At 31.5% G+C, this 15,988-nt stretch overlaps 1 protein-coding gene across 1 annotated transcript in view; it reads left to right on the top strand.

The window, feature by feature from the left end:
* The window catches only part of LOC114329070 (outer dynein arm-docking complex subunit 4), a 72,305-nt gene that overhangs the window by 28,864 nt on the left and 27,453 nt on the right, over positions 1–15,988 (top strand). Inside the window, exon 2 of the mRNA XM_028278084.2 lies at positions 1,784–2,112. Within this exon, the coding sequence (XP_028133885.1) occupies positions 1,784–2,112 (329 nt within the window). The remainder of the gene's footprint in view (positions 1–1,783; positions 2,113–15,988) is intronic.

Genomic DNA, 15,988 nt, shown 5'->3' on the forward strand with positions numbered 1-15,988 from the left:
GAATACCGAACGACAGAATAAGAGATCTCTGTAACATACAAGATATAGTACGGTGGGGAAGACAGAGACGACTAGAGTGGAGTCAGCATGTGACGAGAATGGACAGCGAGAGAATAGCCCGTATAGCCAGGGATTCGAAGCCAACAAGCAAGAGACCTATAGGAAGGCCCTTTAAAAGGTGGCGAGATAGCTGGCAGTCAACATCACAGCTACGAATACAAGCTCAAAATCGGTAAGGAACAGGCCAAGAAGTCTATTATAAAAAGAAGAAGAAGAAGAATAAATATTCGAGCATTCGATAAAATAAAACATGGCCGACTTATAGAAGTACTCACAAACAAGAATCTGAATATGAGGGATGTAACATTGACATCAAATTTATACTACAGCCAACGATCAAATGTGAAAATTGGAAGAGAAGTGTCAGAAGAAATGGAGATAAGGACACGGGTTAGGCAAGGTTGCATAGTGTCACCGTTATTGTTTAATGCTTATTCTGAAGAAATCATACAAGGGGAACGCCAGAAGAATTATTCGACCAGAAAATACCGAAATGAACTGGTCGAAGAATCAGGTATCAAATAGGTTTTAAAATGTATAGATCTACCATGTTTGTCAAATTTTTGTATTAAAATTAATCCAGAATAGTAGTTATAAGTTAAACATGAATCTTCCCTTTATTGATTTTAAGCAAGCTTTGAGATTGAACATGGATGCACAAAATATCACAATTATAATCAATGCTTCCATGACGGATCAACTTTAAAGGGTTTTTACCCGAATACTTTTGTATTTTGGTGGTTAGCATGTCAGCATCTTGTCAGCACTGATGATGATCTGTTATCAGATCGAAAACTAGTTCTGTGATGTAGCCCTTTTTAGGGAATTTTAATAAATGCACCTTTTTTAAAGGATTTTACTTGTTTTTTATAGTTATATTACTTATGGTTATTTCAATTATTATGTTTTTGGGTATTGGGAATGGGGATATAGGCAATGACATTTTCTCCATCTCTTGGCATTGATATGGTAATAATATCTTGTTTAGGAACTTATTTTTCACATCTTTTACCAATATATGTACCTTGGGTACAAACCATACATACATACATACATAATCTATGATCCTCTTATACCGTAAGGTGTCGAGGTGTGTTCTTTACTCGTTATTCTCTGCGAACTTACGCCACTTTTTTCGGTCCCTAGCTAATTATTTGGCTTCCTGCCACGATTTTCCTCTATTCTGCAATATTTCCATCACACTGGTATTCCACGATTTCCTTGGTCGGTCTCTCCTGTTTTTCCCTATCGGCCTCGCTTCCCATGTCATTTTAACCTGTCTGCCGTCATTCATTCTAAATAAGTGCCCAGTCCATTTTAATTTCTTTTTATGAATTTTTTCGTTTAATGATTTTACTTTTAATTCTCTTCTAATATCTTCGCTACGTCTTTTATCGGTTCTTCTAGTTCCCACGACTTTTCTTAAATACCTCATTTCCGCGGCTTGCAATCTCTTTTCTTGTTTGTCGTGCAATACCCAATTCTCTGCTCCATATGTAGTGACAGGTACGTAAATTGTTTTAAATACATATTATCATTTTGGTTTTCCTTGTTATTTCTTTTTTATTTAAGAAGTTTTTATACAGCGAATGATATGTTCTTGTGGCTACAAACCAATTAGGTATAAATCCTATGTTTATATCAATTTATTAATTTAAATTGCATTACAACTTTTTGACCTATGTTATAAATATTTACAAAAAAATACAACACTTCCCTTCAGAGACAGAGATGAAAAGCAAACAGACGATTCCAGTAGAAACCACCAAACGACTATCGAAACAATTCCTAGAAGAATCAAAGAAACGAGGCAGAAGAAAGAGACGAAAAACTGGTATCAGGTATGAAGAAATATACTGCGACAAAGATAGGGCCGCAGCTGTAAATATGGGATCAAAGGATATAAAACAGTCGTTAAAATTGAAGAGGAAACAGGATAGGTCTAAAGCTTTGCAAATACCGGAAGAAGCTGAACCCAGTACCTTTTTGGCGTTGGGAAATTATGAAATGTGTAGAGGAGATATCAGGATTGCTGTTAATTTTATTTCTAAGGTTTGTGATTTTTTATATGAATCAAATATTAAATTTATATATATTTATTTAAAATAATTAAATAAATATAAAATATAGTATAGTATATTATGTGTTACAACATTTAGTTTTGAAAAAATGATTGGTAAAGCTTGTTTTTTAAATGTCAACTAACGTTAGCTTGATTAGAAACAGACATAAAATCGAATTGATATTATAGTTATTAAGGTACCAAGGGTATTATAAGGATAATAACGGTTGAGGTCAATGGTGTATAGACCGAGGGCCTTAGACCCGAGGTATATACGTTGACCGAAAGCGTTATTATTATAATACCCGTGGTGCCTTCAACGTTTAATGTCCGACTAAATTATTCTTTATATGCAAAAAATTTGAATGAATTTTGAATTAATTAGTTTTCAAATAAGTACATTTACCAGAAATAGTCGTAACGTAATTGTGGTAACAGTAGTTTTACTTAGAGTTTTATTTGCCAACTTGACAGTATTTATGTAACTCGTTATTTAAATTTAATAGGCCCTAGGGCGTTATTTTTCAATAATACGCCCTTGGGCGTTATATCGTACTTATAGACTTCGAAATAATGTCATTATTTGTCAAATAATAGACCAGTCGGACATTAGAGATTAAAGGAACCACAAGCAAAGGAATAAACTGTGAAACGCTTTACTGAAAATTTACATAATGCGCAAGAACTGAACTTTATTTTCACAAACGATTACTGGAATCAAAGAGCACACATTGTGATAGATAACGAACCAAGTTTAGAAATTTAAACCAGGAGAAGAGTTAGGCAGGGATGTATTCTGTCTCCACTACTAGTATGTAAATCCATTTTTGAAGAAGCATCGCTATATGAAAGTGAAGGGATAATAATTAACGGAAGAACTATTAACAACATAAAATATGCAGATGATACCGTCATTATGACAAGCTCTACTGAATAACTGCAATCACTAATAAACAAGACAAGCAGTTTCTGTGAAAAATATGGACTAAAATTTAATATAAAAAAGTCAAATATGATAATAACAAAGAAAACAAATATAGGTACAAACAAACATACATTTGGGAGATAGAAAGGGTTGATAAATACAAATACCTGGAAACGCGGATTTCAGAAAATAATCATCAAATAACAGAAATAAGTGCCAGAATAGAAATAGCAAGAAGTGGAATTGTAAAAGTGAAAACAATTCTCTGCAATAAAAGGAGGTGTCACCAGGATATCCTAGGGGGGTATGGAATAGTAATGGTGTTAAGTGTATAGAGCTCAACGCAAAGTACATCCAAATAGGGGGTATAATCCCCAAATTCCCCCTGGTTACGCCTATGGCAATAAAGGCCTTAGATTAAGACTGAGAGTAAGAGCTCTGAGATGTTACGTGTCTTCGATACCACAGTACGAACTTGAAAGCTGAAGCAATAATACATAGATTAGCTACAGTAATTTAAAATGAGGTATTACAGATGCTTAAATTAGCATGCACATGGAAGAAAACAAACACGGAAGTATTGGGAAAAATGGGCAAAGACTGCGAAATAATAAACACAATAAAAAGATGAAAGTTACAATATCTGGTACACATAATGAGGGAACCAGCGATATGAAATGCTAATCGTCCTATGTATTTATTGCTACTGAATAAAAAAATATTGTAAAACTGTGTGACACAAAAGAAGATTCTGGGTAGAGAATGGATTAAACGTAGAAGTGAACTGAACCGCCTTTTGTACCCTTTTTTATTTTTCTAGTTTCCCCAGCATAGGTTGTTTGACTTTTGTACTTTTTATATGATTTTTAACACCCACCATAGTCATGAAAATTCCGTTTTCACGCATTTCTTCAATAATTTTCAGTAGTAATTACACGAGAGCTCTAAAATTATCGATTTGTTTGCCGGGTGACACTTTGACAGTTTCACGACCCGAAGGGGAGTGAAATTAAGTGTCACGAGGGCAAAACAAATCTATAATTTTTAAGAGCTCGAGAGTAATTCGGTAAGATTATTTCATAAATATAACTGTCTTTTGAAATCATTTTAATTAATATTTTATTGATATCTTCGCCTGGATATTTGCTAAACCTGTTTTTTGGTGTTCTCTGTGACAAGTTATAAAACGTTAATTTTTGCGTAGCAACGAAGGGCATCTGACGTAATACTGGACGACGGGAAATTATCAAAAATTATCAATAGTAATTGCACAACAGCTCTAAAATTCTATATTAATTTTAGAGATCGAGTGCAGTTTGTTGCGATTATTTCATGAATAAAACTGTTCAAAACCAAAATTTTATTGTAATTTATTTATGTAAGTACAAATTAGTACAATTAAACACACAGTTGTTATAAATATTTTACGGTTGAAAGTCATCACTTTTATAATTTTTAAAACATTAATTGTCATTAATGTCACTGAATGTATTTTTTCATAGCAACGAAGGGCATCTGACGTAATATACTCGACGACGGGAAATTATCAAAAATTATCGGGTATAATATCACAAGAGAGTGAGAATAAATTGAAAATAATGCGACAGTTTTTCTAAAATTTGTTGTCTATTTGTTCTAAGGTGGCTATTGCCCAATGACAACAAATTTGAGTAAAAATGAAGCATTATTTTCTTATTTATTCTTACTGTCGTGTGATATTCGTAAGATTATTTTTTAATACGTGTATTATGGATATTTTCTTAAATGTGATAGTTGTCAAAACTAGGAAACTGGTTGCCATTAAACAGAAACAATCTAGTTAAAAAAATTCTATCGGTAATTTTCTACAGTAGATAATTCTCAGTATAATTTTAATCTGATTGGACAGAATTAAACACGTGATCAAATATCTTACTACACGATTGGAAGTTAAAATCATTAAAAAATAATCAGCTTAATTTAGATTTCTGTAGCTTTCTATTGGTCAGAATCTCCTATGAATGAAATAATCGCTGTAATTTTTATTTCTGTAGCTTTCTATTGGACATAATCTCTATGAATGAAATAATCGCCGTAATTTTTATTTTTGTAGGTTTCTATTAGTCAAAATCTCTATGAATGAAATAATCATAAGAACACTTGCCGCAAATCTCTATTTCTATATTCTAAATTTTTTGTGTTCCACAAAACATGGATATTTTTTATATACTAAAAAAATATAAAGATTTTTCCTCCGTTCATCTAGTGCCGGTCATCTTGAATGTGTCGACTTTTAATATATGTATATTTTGCTCAACTTCTGTTATTTTATCTATGTATGAATATAAAATTATGATAGTATAGAGATATATCTTAAAAGTTAAAAGAACTCCTATCTTGAGAAAGTATTTAGCAGTATACTTATCTGGGTCCTGATTCTAATTCATTTCGACAGTCGCAATTTCATTTCGACACCGCCATGACAGCCGCAGATTATAGCGATTCTTATTCATTTCAATACTAGTTACAACTGGGGATATTAACGTTATCATTTTGACACATCTCAGAATTTGGGTTGTCGCTCCGGTTTATTTAGTTCAGAGAAATAAGGAAAAAAAATAGCCTGTTGGTGACACAACCCCCTCCAGGCCGAAACTAAATTTTTTGAGTAATATGGACATCTATAATAATAACCTATATATTTCCTGCAGCCGATTTTGATGATATACATAGTTATAAACAAATGAAGATCAAAAAACGGTAAATTTTTGCTTTTTTCGTCTATTACTAAGAAAATAGGCATTTTAAACAAATTTGAGAGTAAGAAACTCATAAACGGTATAAAAACCTTCAATATGGCGTTTGCTTAATATGTGTATCCTTATTGGTTGCTTAGAAAATTGCAAAATAAATCATAAATTTTGAGTTTTTATAAATATTTATAACTTATGTAAAAATTAACTTAGAACCTTCTTATTACACGGAATGCTGAAACTTATGGTGCTTAATTCATACCCTAAATTTCGAATAAATTGGTCAAATAGTTTAAAAGTTATTTAATTTGTTTATCCCAAATTTATTTTTTTTGCAACACTGTAAGTCAGAAAATGATGAAGCTACAGTAATACTTTGGATAGTTTATGGAAGAAGAAAATTTACAGTATTAATTTAATTAAAAAAAAATTACAAAAAATAATTATAAATATTGCAAAATTATTTTGCAAAAACATGTGAATTAAATAAATGGGGGGTTAACTTTGTCCCTAATTGTCCTAGGACAGTTGTTTTTCCTTCTAAATGTGTATAAAAATTCAGTCTTCCTAAATATGAAAAAATAATTTTTCTACAGGTAACGGTTAAAAAGTTATTCTAATTGTTTATAAGTAAGCAAAAAATCGACATTTTTTCAAAATAATTTTACACTGTTTAAAATTATTTTTTGTCATTTATTTTTAATAATGGTAATAGTATAAATGTTCTTCTTTCATAAACTGTCCGAAGTATGATTGTAGCCTCATAATTTTCTGACTTGTATTGTTGCAAAAAAAAATGAATTTGGGATAAACAAATTAAATAACTTTTAAACTATTTGACCAATTGCTTTGAAATTTAAAATATAATTTAAGTACAAGAAGTATCAGCATTCCGTGTAATAAGAAGGTTCTAAGTTAATTTTTAAATAAGTTATGAATATTTTTAAAAATTCAAAATTTATTATTTATTTTGCAATTTTCTAAGCAACCAATAAGGATGGACATATTCAGCGAACGCCATATTGAAGTTTTTTATACGATTTATAAGTTTCTTACACTCAAATTTGTTTAAAGTGCTTAACTTTTTGGTAATAGACGAAAAAAGCGAAAATTTAGCGTTTTTTAATCTTCATTTGTTTATAACTATGTATATCATCAAAATCGGCTGCAGGAAACATATAGGTTAATAATATAGATGTCCATACTACTCAAAAAATTTGGTTTCGGCCTGGAGGGGGATGTGTCACGAGAAAAATCTTATTTTTCTGGACTAATTGATTTTATTGGCTACGCAACATTTGTTGATAGTCTGGGAAAATTATCGAAAAAATGCCATTTTTGAGAAAAGTTATTTACCAGCTATTTTATTGCTAAAATCGAATCTTAAGATTGCATATATTAGTAATATGGGGTATGACAAGTCCGCAGAAAGTATGTTATTTTATTTACAAAGAAATTAGCACTCTTAAATCTTCCTTTTTTTTTTCAATTAGAGCTCTGTAACTTCTAAGATTTTTCCTTTAAGCCAAAAACACTCAAATAAAAATTCACCGTAATTTAGTTCTGCACAAAGATATTTTTTTCCGATTTCCTTCAACAAAAATTTTACTCGGAAAATCCGAGTTTAATAAAAATCTGCAATTTTCCATTAAATTTTTAGAGAAGTAATTATTTATCAATAATTAAATAAATTGATGACATGAAAGATTTTTTATAGCTATTAGATTACACAAAGAATGGCTAAATTATGGAATAAATTCATTTTCTCTAAAATGGACTATTTTGGAGCAAAATCCCGAAACAGGTCGATTTTTATTTTTAAATTACAATTTTTTGGCATATAGTTCATACTAGTGACGTCATGCACCTGAGCGTGATGACATAATTGATAATTTTTTTTAATGGGAATGGGGGTCGTGTGGTAGGTCATTTGAAAGGGCGTTCAATTCTCTATTCAGCAATATAAACACTAATATTATTATTTGTACAGGGTTGCCAAAAAATAATTTTTGAATTAAATTAATTGGCACAAAAAGAAGAATGTATGTAATTTATTTAAATCAAAATACATTGTACTGCTGTCAGAACATAGAAAAAAAAAGGTTTATTTCACAAATAAACATTTTTTTTTGCTTAAATTAAATCACAAACAGCCTCCCTCCTACCTATTGGCAGTTTGAACATTTAATTTAAGCTAAAAGCAATGTTCATTTGCCAAATAAACATTTTTTTCTATTTTCTGACAGCAATAGAATGTATTTTAAGTTAAATACATTACATACATTCTTCTTTTTGCGTCAATTGATTTAATTCAAAAAAATTTTTTGGTCACCCTGTATAAACAATGATATTAATGTTTATAATACTGAATAGAGGATTGAACGCCTTTTTAAATGAGCTACCACACGACCCCTATTCCTATTTAAAAAATAATCGATTACGTCATCACGCTCGGATGGATGACGTCACTAGTTTGAAATATATGCCAAAAAAATTTAGTTTAAAAATAAAAATCGACCTGTTTCGGGATTTTTCTCTAAAATCGTCCATTTTAGAGAAAATGAATTTATTCCATAATTTAGCCCCTCTCTGTATATCAGGAGACCGACGACAATCTAACCAATAGCTTAGCAATAACTAAAATGTTAATTAAAAAAATTCGGTCGAAATAATAACCAGAAAGATTATGATACACCAGAATAACTATGATTTTCGTATAAAAAAACACTATACCTATTAAACGTACTTTACAGAATTGAAATTGGACTATTTGAGCGGTCTCAGGAATGTTATAAAGAAACAATTTTTTGCTTATAAATAAATAGAACCTCTCAGAAAATATTAGATTAAATTAAATTAAGTTAACGCTGTTAAAAAGGGCACGGCTTCTGTGGAAAAAAATTTTTTTTCGAAGAAAAAAAATTTAATTTTACTTAACTTAATAGGTATAACCGGTCAAATTTGACCGGCATTTGCGACAAAGTTATAAACAACAGGATTTCAATCTTTGAACCATTACCTTCTATTCCGGTCCTCTTTGTACATACAAATGTTCATATCTTCAAGACACTTAAAGATTTTGTTTGGAAAACCCGAATTTTCCGAGGAAAATTTCCGCCGAAGGAAATCGGAAAAAAATATCTATGTGCAGAATTAAATAACAGTGAATTTTTATGTGAGTGTTTTTGGCTTAACGTTAAAATCTTCTGAGTTACAGAGCAATAATTGAAAAAAATATTTCGGAGCGCTAATTTGTTTATAGACCAAATAGCATACTTTCTGCGGACTTTGTATAGCTATATTACTAATATATGAAATCTTAAGATTTGATTCCAGCATGTCCAGCAATAAAATAGCCTGTACATAATTTTCCTTGTTTGTTACTAATTTTCCCAGATTATTACCTAACATCTTTTATTGAGTTGATAATTCACATTGTGGAAATTCTCAATTATTATATTTCTAATTTAATACTATTCTATCTAATTCTTCCAAAACCAGCAAATTTCCATAAAATCCAGCCATATTAATACCTTTTGCTTTAGTTTTCCTTGCAAGAAACAAACAAATGAAACAAAACACATCTCCCAAACTAAACCTAACCTCGCTTTCGGGCCAAACGCCATTCATTCATGTCCGTGTCACAATAATTTCGAGTCGAAATTATAATATCAACCACTTTTTTGGAGTCGCTATTAATTTCGATAGTCGCTATTTTGTGACGTCATTTCGTTAGTTCAACTAAAATCCACAAGGCTCGCACAGTCGCATTTCAACGTCGCCATATTGAAAGCGACTTGTTTTCAGTCGAAATTTAAATTAGAATCAGGCCCCTGATTAAAAGTTACACATTAAAGTAAATAAACGTACAGCTCTTAAAAATAAATCTATTACGAATTAAATTACGAAATATTGATATTCCCATATTATTTACGTTTTGATTATGTCGAATGTACACACTAACTATGTACAATTATTTCTAAATAACTATATCAAAAGAGGTTCTAAGTTGCCATAGCGTGATGAAAGTTTCGATGTAAAGAAAAACTTACATAAACGTAAAATAAAGACGTTTTTCTGCTAGAGGAATCAATGTAGATCGAAAAAATGCATTGTTTCGGAAAACATCAAACAAGCTTGTACGTTGCTAAAACCCCTTCTTTAGTTTATAAATAATAAGTTGAAGTAAAAAGTTCTACTCGCAGATTTAGCCGGTAATTGTTTATTAATTGTTTAACAATAAAAGTTTTATAAATAGTTTTCAAAATATCGGTGCTGTGATCAACATTTTTTCTATTTTGTTTTTGATTATGCTGAGTCCGAATCTGACGTTAGAACTTGAAAATTCAAAATTGTGCATCCACAACTAATTTTATCAATTCATTAAAAAGTTATGTTAAATTTAAGCCATGAGCGCTACCGCACAAAGCGCCAATGCCTATGAGAGCGGTGACCCGCTCGTTAAAAATAAAAAATTATAGAATCTGTATCTTTATACATGGTTTTTTGTGTAAAATTTTCTGAATTTTTCAATGGTCGGTTCTGTTTTATTCTAAAATTTATATTTTTATAGGTATTTTTAAAAACAACTAATTTTGCAGTTGATTTGTTTACTAAAAAATTAAGCACCTACTTTTGGGGTAGAACTTTTTGATATGTTACTTACTATAACGTTATATTTCATAATGAAATTATGGAAAGTTCTATCTTGTTAGATTTTTCCGAAGTAAAAACTACACCGACGCCATTAAGCAAATTTCGTGTCAATTTAATATAGCGATAAGTGTAACGAAGCAACGATTTATATTCTTTATTCGGGAGTTGTATGCTTAATCACTTTTATCAATAACTGCCATCTTTGCATTTTGTCCAATTACTTTTTTCGTCTCTCTGGGAACCGACAATCTGCTAATTCGTATCAGTTGGTGAAATATTGAAGATATTTAATCCCTTAAATATTTTTTAATACAGGTCATCGACAATGTTATTGAGTGGTATAAAATATGGCATGTTTCTAAAATGTGTTTCTTGTAAGGTGAGATATTAGGTAGTTAGGATTAAATTATTCATCTTTTTTACATCCAATACCTTTCTTACCCTCTATCTTTCCTTCAAGTACTAGATGCTGAACAGTGTATCGTTGTCCTCGTAATATGTGACCTAAGTATGCAGTCTTCCTATTTTTTACATAATCAAAAAGGTCCCTATTCTGGAACCCCGCTCTTCTTAATACTTCCTCATTTCTAATTCTGTTCTTTCATAATATTCCAAGCATTATGCGCATTCACCACATTTCAAAGACTTCAAGTTTTGTAAATGGAGCTGGCCTTTAACGTCCATGCTTCCATTCCCTATAAAAGAACGGGCACAAAGTAACACTTTAGTATATTATACCTCAGGTAGAAATCCAACTTACGATCAGTCAGAAATTTATAGTTCAAGTAATGAAGCTTAAAATAAGACAAAACCTCGCAATTTTTAGAGAATGGATCGATTTGCTTAAAACTTTGAGAATAAGTAGTGAATAATCCAAGGATCAAAATCTTTATGATGCTGAAAGGCGCTTTTACTACGGGGGCCACCCCATCTCGGAAGTGGAAATTTTTTATTATATTTTAACCGCAAAAGTGGGTAAAAACATCAATTATAAGCAAAAAACTTTCTATTACTTTTTTTGATAAAATTAATAATTTTCGATTTATTCGCTATCGAAAATGTTAGTTTTATATCGAAAAAATCAATGTTTTTAATAAGTTTTCTACTAATAACTCCAAAACTTTTCGTTTTATCAAAACAACATTACTTAACCAACATGTATCTTTTGAAAAAATAAACAAAACCGTGTTTTTAATTTTCTTAAGACCAATAGTGTAATCGAGCTATACTTTATTATAAGTTAGCTCTTCTTTGTCAAATGCTAAATATTTTAGTTACAAAGTCAAAAGACGGGGAAGCTATGCATTTTTAGAGGATAACTTGTTTAAACTAATTTAAAGTATTTAAGAAAATCTATCTCCAGAAATAAAAAAAGTCTTTAGCTCAAAAATTAATTGACTTAGGGACTGAATGTCAGTCCCTTTTTTTTCAGCGAAAAAGTGATCGGAAGCAACCTCCTAATCACCACCCTAATTAAAATTAGTCATTGACATAATTTGGTCTTCTTAACTTAAGTATTATTAATAGGGATCTAGAAGTTTGACTAGCTTAGAATGATTAGTTTAAAAAAAAATGGAGTTAAAAGCAAAAACCAATTTTTGTAATTTGGAAAAAATGCCATTTTCTTCAGAATAGGACGATTAACTTCAGAGATACGAAAAAATGTTTAAATATGAAATTCTAGCTTATTTAATTCCCAAGAAACTGGTTTGCAAAAATTTTTCCTGCGGCAAAAATTGAGTGAGCTATTGACAATTAAATCTTGTAATAGCGTGCAAAAATCACCTTTACCAACCCTTTCAAAGTAACTTCTTTTTGCGACTGAGGATTTTAAAAAGATAATATTAATAGACTTATAAATAGATCTTGTAAAAACCAACAGAACTGTTTTTACCAAACTTTCTAAGAAAAAAATTAAAAAGTTACGGTTAAAAAATCAATATGTTTTTTTGAAAAAAATGGAGAAATTCAATTCATCATCATCACGTAGCGCTACAACCCTGGGTAGGTCCTGGCTGATTGTACAACTTTCTTTTAATTTGTTCGGTCTTCCATCAACCTACGGTCAAATGGAATGTTCATTTTTCGTAGATCTGATTGGATGTTATCTCTCCATCGCATTCTGGGACGTCCGAGTGGTTTTTTGCCTGTAGGAATCTCCTACCAGTCTTACAAGTCTGTCGTTATGAAGTCTGTGCACGTGGCCTGCCCATCTTAGTCACTGTGATTTAATTTCTTGGACAATATCGGTGTCACTGTAGACTGCTTTTAATTCGATGTTGTTTCTGATCCTATACTGATTTGTGTTAATATCGTGGTGAAGTCCGAAAATGTTTCTAAGTATTTTTCGTTCAAAAAGTCTGAGCTTTTCTTCGTTTGATTTGGTCATGGTGCACGTTTCGCATCCATATGTTAGTGCAGGTCTGACGATGGATTTATAGATTTTCATCTTGGAACTTCTTGTAAGATTTTTTGATTTTATAAGCTGATCCAGTGCGAATAGACAGCGATTTGCTGATTGGATTCTGTCTTTTATTTCTTCAGTAACATCGTTGTCACCTGTGATTACGGCCCCCCAGATACTTAAAACGTTGTACTCTTTCGAAATTGAAGGTTATGACCGTCACATTTTGTCCTATCCGGTCTTTCGTGTCGTTCTATTTATACACATATATTTCGTCTTCTCTTCATTAATCCTCAGCCCTACTTCGCTTGTTGCTCCTTCCACCTTGCTGAAAATGGCTTTTGTGGATAGGATGGAGTCTCCAGTGAGATTAATATCACCTGCGTAAGCTAGTAATAACTTGGGACCTTGAACCGATAGCAGTTCTGTTTTTATTTCGGCCGACCTCATGGCTTTCTCTAAAACAAGGTTAAAAGTAGTGGAGATAACGTTAATTTAATGGAATATATCTGTAGTCCTTTCTTGTAATGTTGAATGGGTTGCATATGCGAGTTCATTTTAAATGAAGTAAAAAACAGACGTACATAGGTACTCCCAATCATTTATTGTTTAACTTCCGACGAGCGAAACCGGCCGTAGTAAGTTACACAATAAATGATTGCGAGTCGGTCTGTTTTTTTACTTCATACTTCAAACTTTCTTGTACTTTATTTTGGGTTGTGCTCAGCTAACAATATGTTGGTTGCAAAAAAGGGATTTTATCTGATCTGATTGCTTATTATTTATTTATGCTTTTTTATGTTGTTTTATTTCTTATTTTGTTTATTATTTAGTTTTTGTTATTTACATTTATATTTTGGCCATATTTCATCGCTAATTAAACTTCTTGCAATATATAAATATGTGAATCTTCGAATGTGCATTAGTTGATAACAAACTGGTGATTCCTAACCTTCACCTTATCAGCTTTACGTCATAATTTTTGTTATCATAACTTACCACTGAAAGAACTGTTTTTACCATATAATTTTAAAATAAAATATCTTTTCTGGTTTGATATAAATTACACAATTTTTATCAGTATAGGTAAGTACCTACTTTTCTGCATCACATATTTTTGATCTTAATAGTTTGAAGATATTATGATTGTATGCTACAGTTTATTAATAATATGTGCAAGTTTTTTTAACGGTAACAAATAAAATAAATAAATAATAAGTCCATGTTATCATAAATAAAGGCTCACGTTCAGCATCGCACGTTCCATGGCTCGTTGTGTAACTCTAGTTTATTTAACAGTTAGTAATAAATAGCAGTCTGATTTTTGCATGAGAGTTTAATCTCTGTTCGAAGAGTTTAAGTCTGTTCTGTCGGACAAAATAAATGTGCCGTTTTCGTGGTCTGACCGTTCCAAATTTTTAACCTGTTCCACAATTAAAACTACCCCTGTTCCAGTGTTCACACATATCAAAGTTTATTCGACTAGACACCCTTAAGCTATTAACAAATTTTCAGCTTGCTATTAATCAACTTTTTTTTCATACGCGGGATCCAGACCTATAGGGTTATTAACTTTATATAGAGGAATGTTGGATGCAATCATCATCTGGCATAAATCAAATTTAAATGCGTCTTCCTCCTTTTTTTTGAACTGCTTAAACTATCCCGCAGAGATATTTGGGCTAACTTAGAGGAATTTAATTTTTCCAAATTACGTTTATGAAGTGGGGTTCCACAATGCTGGTCAATAAAGTACTTTTTTCTACTTGAAATCTGAGAATTAAAAAATAATAATTAGAATTCTAAAACCGCTTTAGAATTTAGTTATGTTGTGGGACGGGAAAAATAAAACTTACCGATTTGCCGCATGGTTTAAAAAATGCTCCATCTCCTTCTAGAGAAAGTTCCGAATAAGATGCGATCCATAGCCTTAATTTATATGTCATCTTTTCACACAAATGTCTAAAACGTTTTAAAACGTGTTCTTTGCTTTTCGGTATACGCAACAAAACTAAACTAGGATAGAGCAATTTGTGACTAAACTCTGATACAGTAACCGACTGTACAACTGATAATAAACTAATAAAGCTTAGGGATTTCCAAATAGTTAACCCTCAAGTCTCGATCAGGTACATTTTCCTAGAAATCTGTTATATAAACAAACCATTGATATTTTATTATTGACCCAAAATTTTATTACAGAATGGTTTAGTAATAGAATAATATCATGGGTAGTACCATGAAATTTTAAAAAAGGCACAAATAGGCGGAATTTACGAAAAAAAGCAAAAAGTGCAAAAAACAATTATAATAAGAGGCATAATAGGCAAAAAAAGGCATTTTGCCTATAATCCGAGCTTTAGTTATAAACCTTTCGCTTGAGACATATGAAAAAAGAACGTAAGCCTTCGTGAGCCTTCGAGACCACATAACAAGCCAACAAATTAGGCAAAGATCAGGAGTTCAAAACGTCATCGAAAGAGCTACGACGCATAAGTGGAACTGGGAGGGCACTTAGCTAGAACACAAGATGGACAGTGGACACGATGAATCATGGAATGGAGGCCCAGAAACTATAAAAGAAGCCGAGGACGACCATCGACTAGATGGACCGACGACATAAAAAGAGTAGCGGGAAACTGGCTACAAGCGCCCCAGTGTAGGGAACACTAGAAAGAACTGAGGGAGGCCTATGTCCAGAAGTGGACGCGATTGGCTGATTGATGATAATAAATAAAGACACAAATATTAGATCTTTTAAACCCTGCATATAATAATAATTGGTGATGACTTGATGGAAATTCATGTTCAATAATGTATTATATGCCTCCAACGTCCAACAGTAAAGAAATGCCGTCTTTAGTCGAAAATAATTAAGCTATTAATAAAATGAGATTTTTTGACCAAGTATGATATTCTCCTACATGTATTTCTCATCATCATTGGCTCTACAACCCATGGTGAATCTTAGATATCTATTAAGCTAGAATAGCCATTTCATAAGGGAGCCATGAGACTTACCCCATATTTTTGTTGTATTTTATTGCTAATTTATTATGCAAATTAAAAATTTATTACTACATCCCCTTCAGAGAAACAGGTGGCTATTCCAGCTTAATATTAAGCTAGAATAGCCAACATTCATATAG

This window comes from Diabrotica virgifera, chromosome 1 (assembly GCF_917563875.1).
Source record: "Diabrotica virgifera virgifera chromosome 1, PGI_DIABVI_V3a".
Taxonomy (NCBI): domain Eukaryota; kingdom Metazoa; phylum Arthropoda; class Insecta; order Coleoptera; family Chrysomelidae; genus Diabrotica; species Diabrotica virgifera.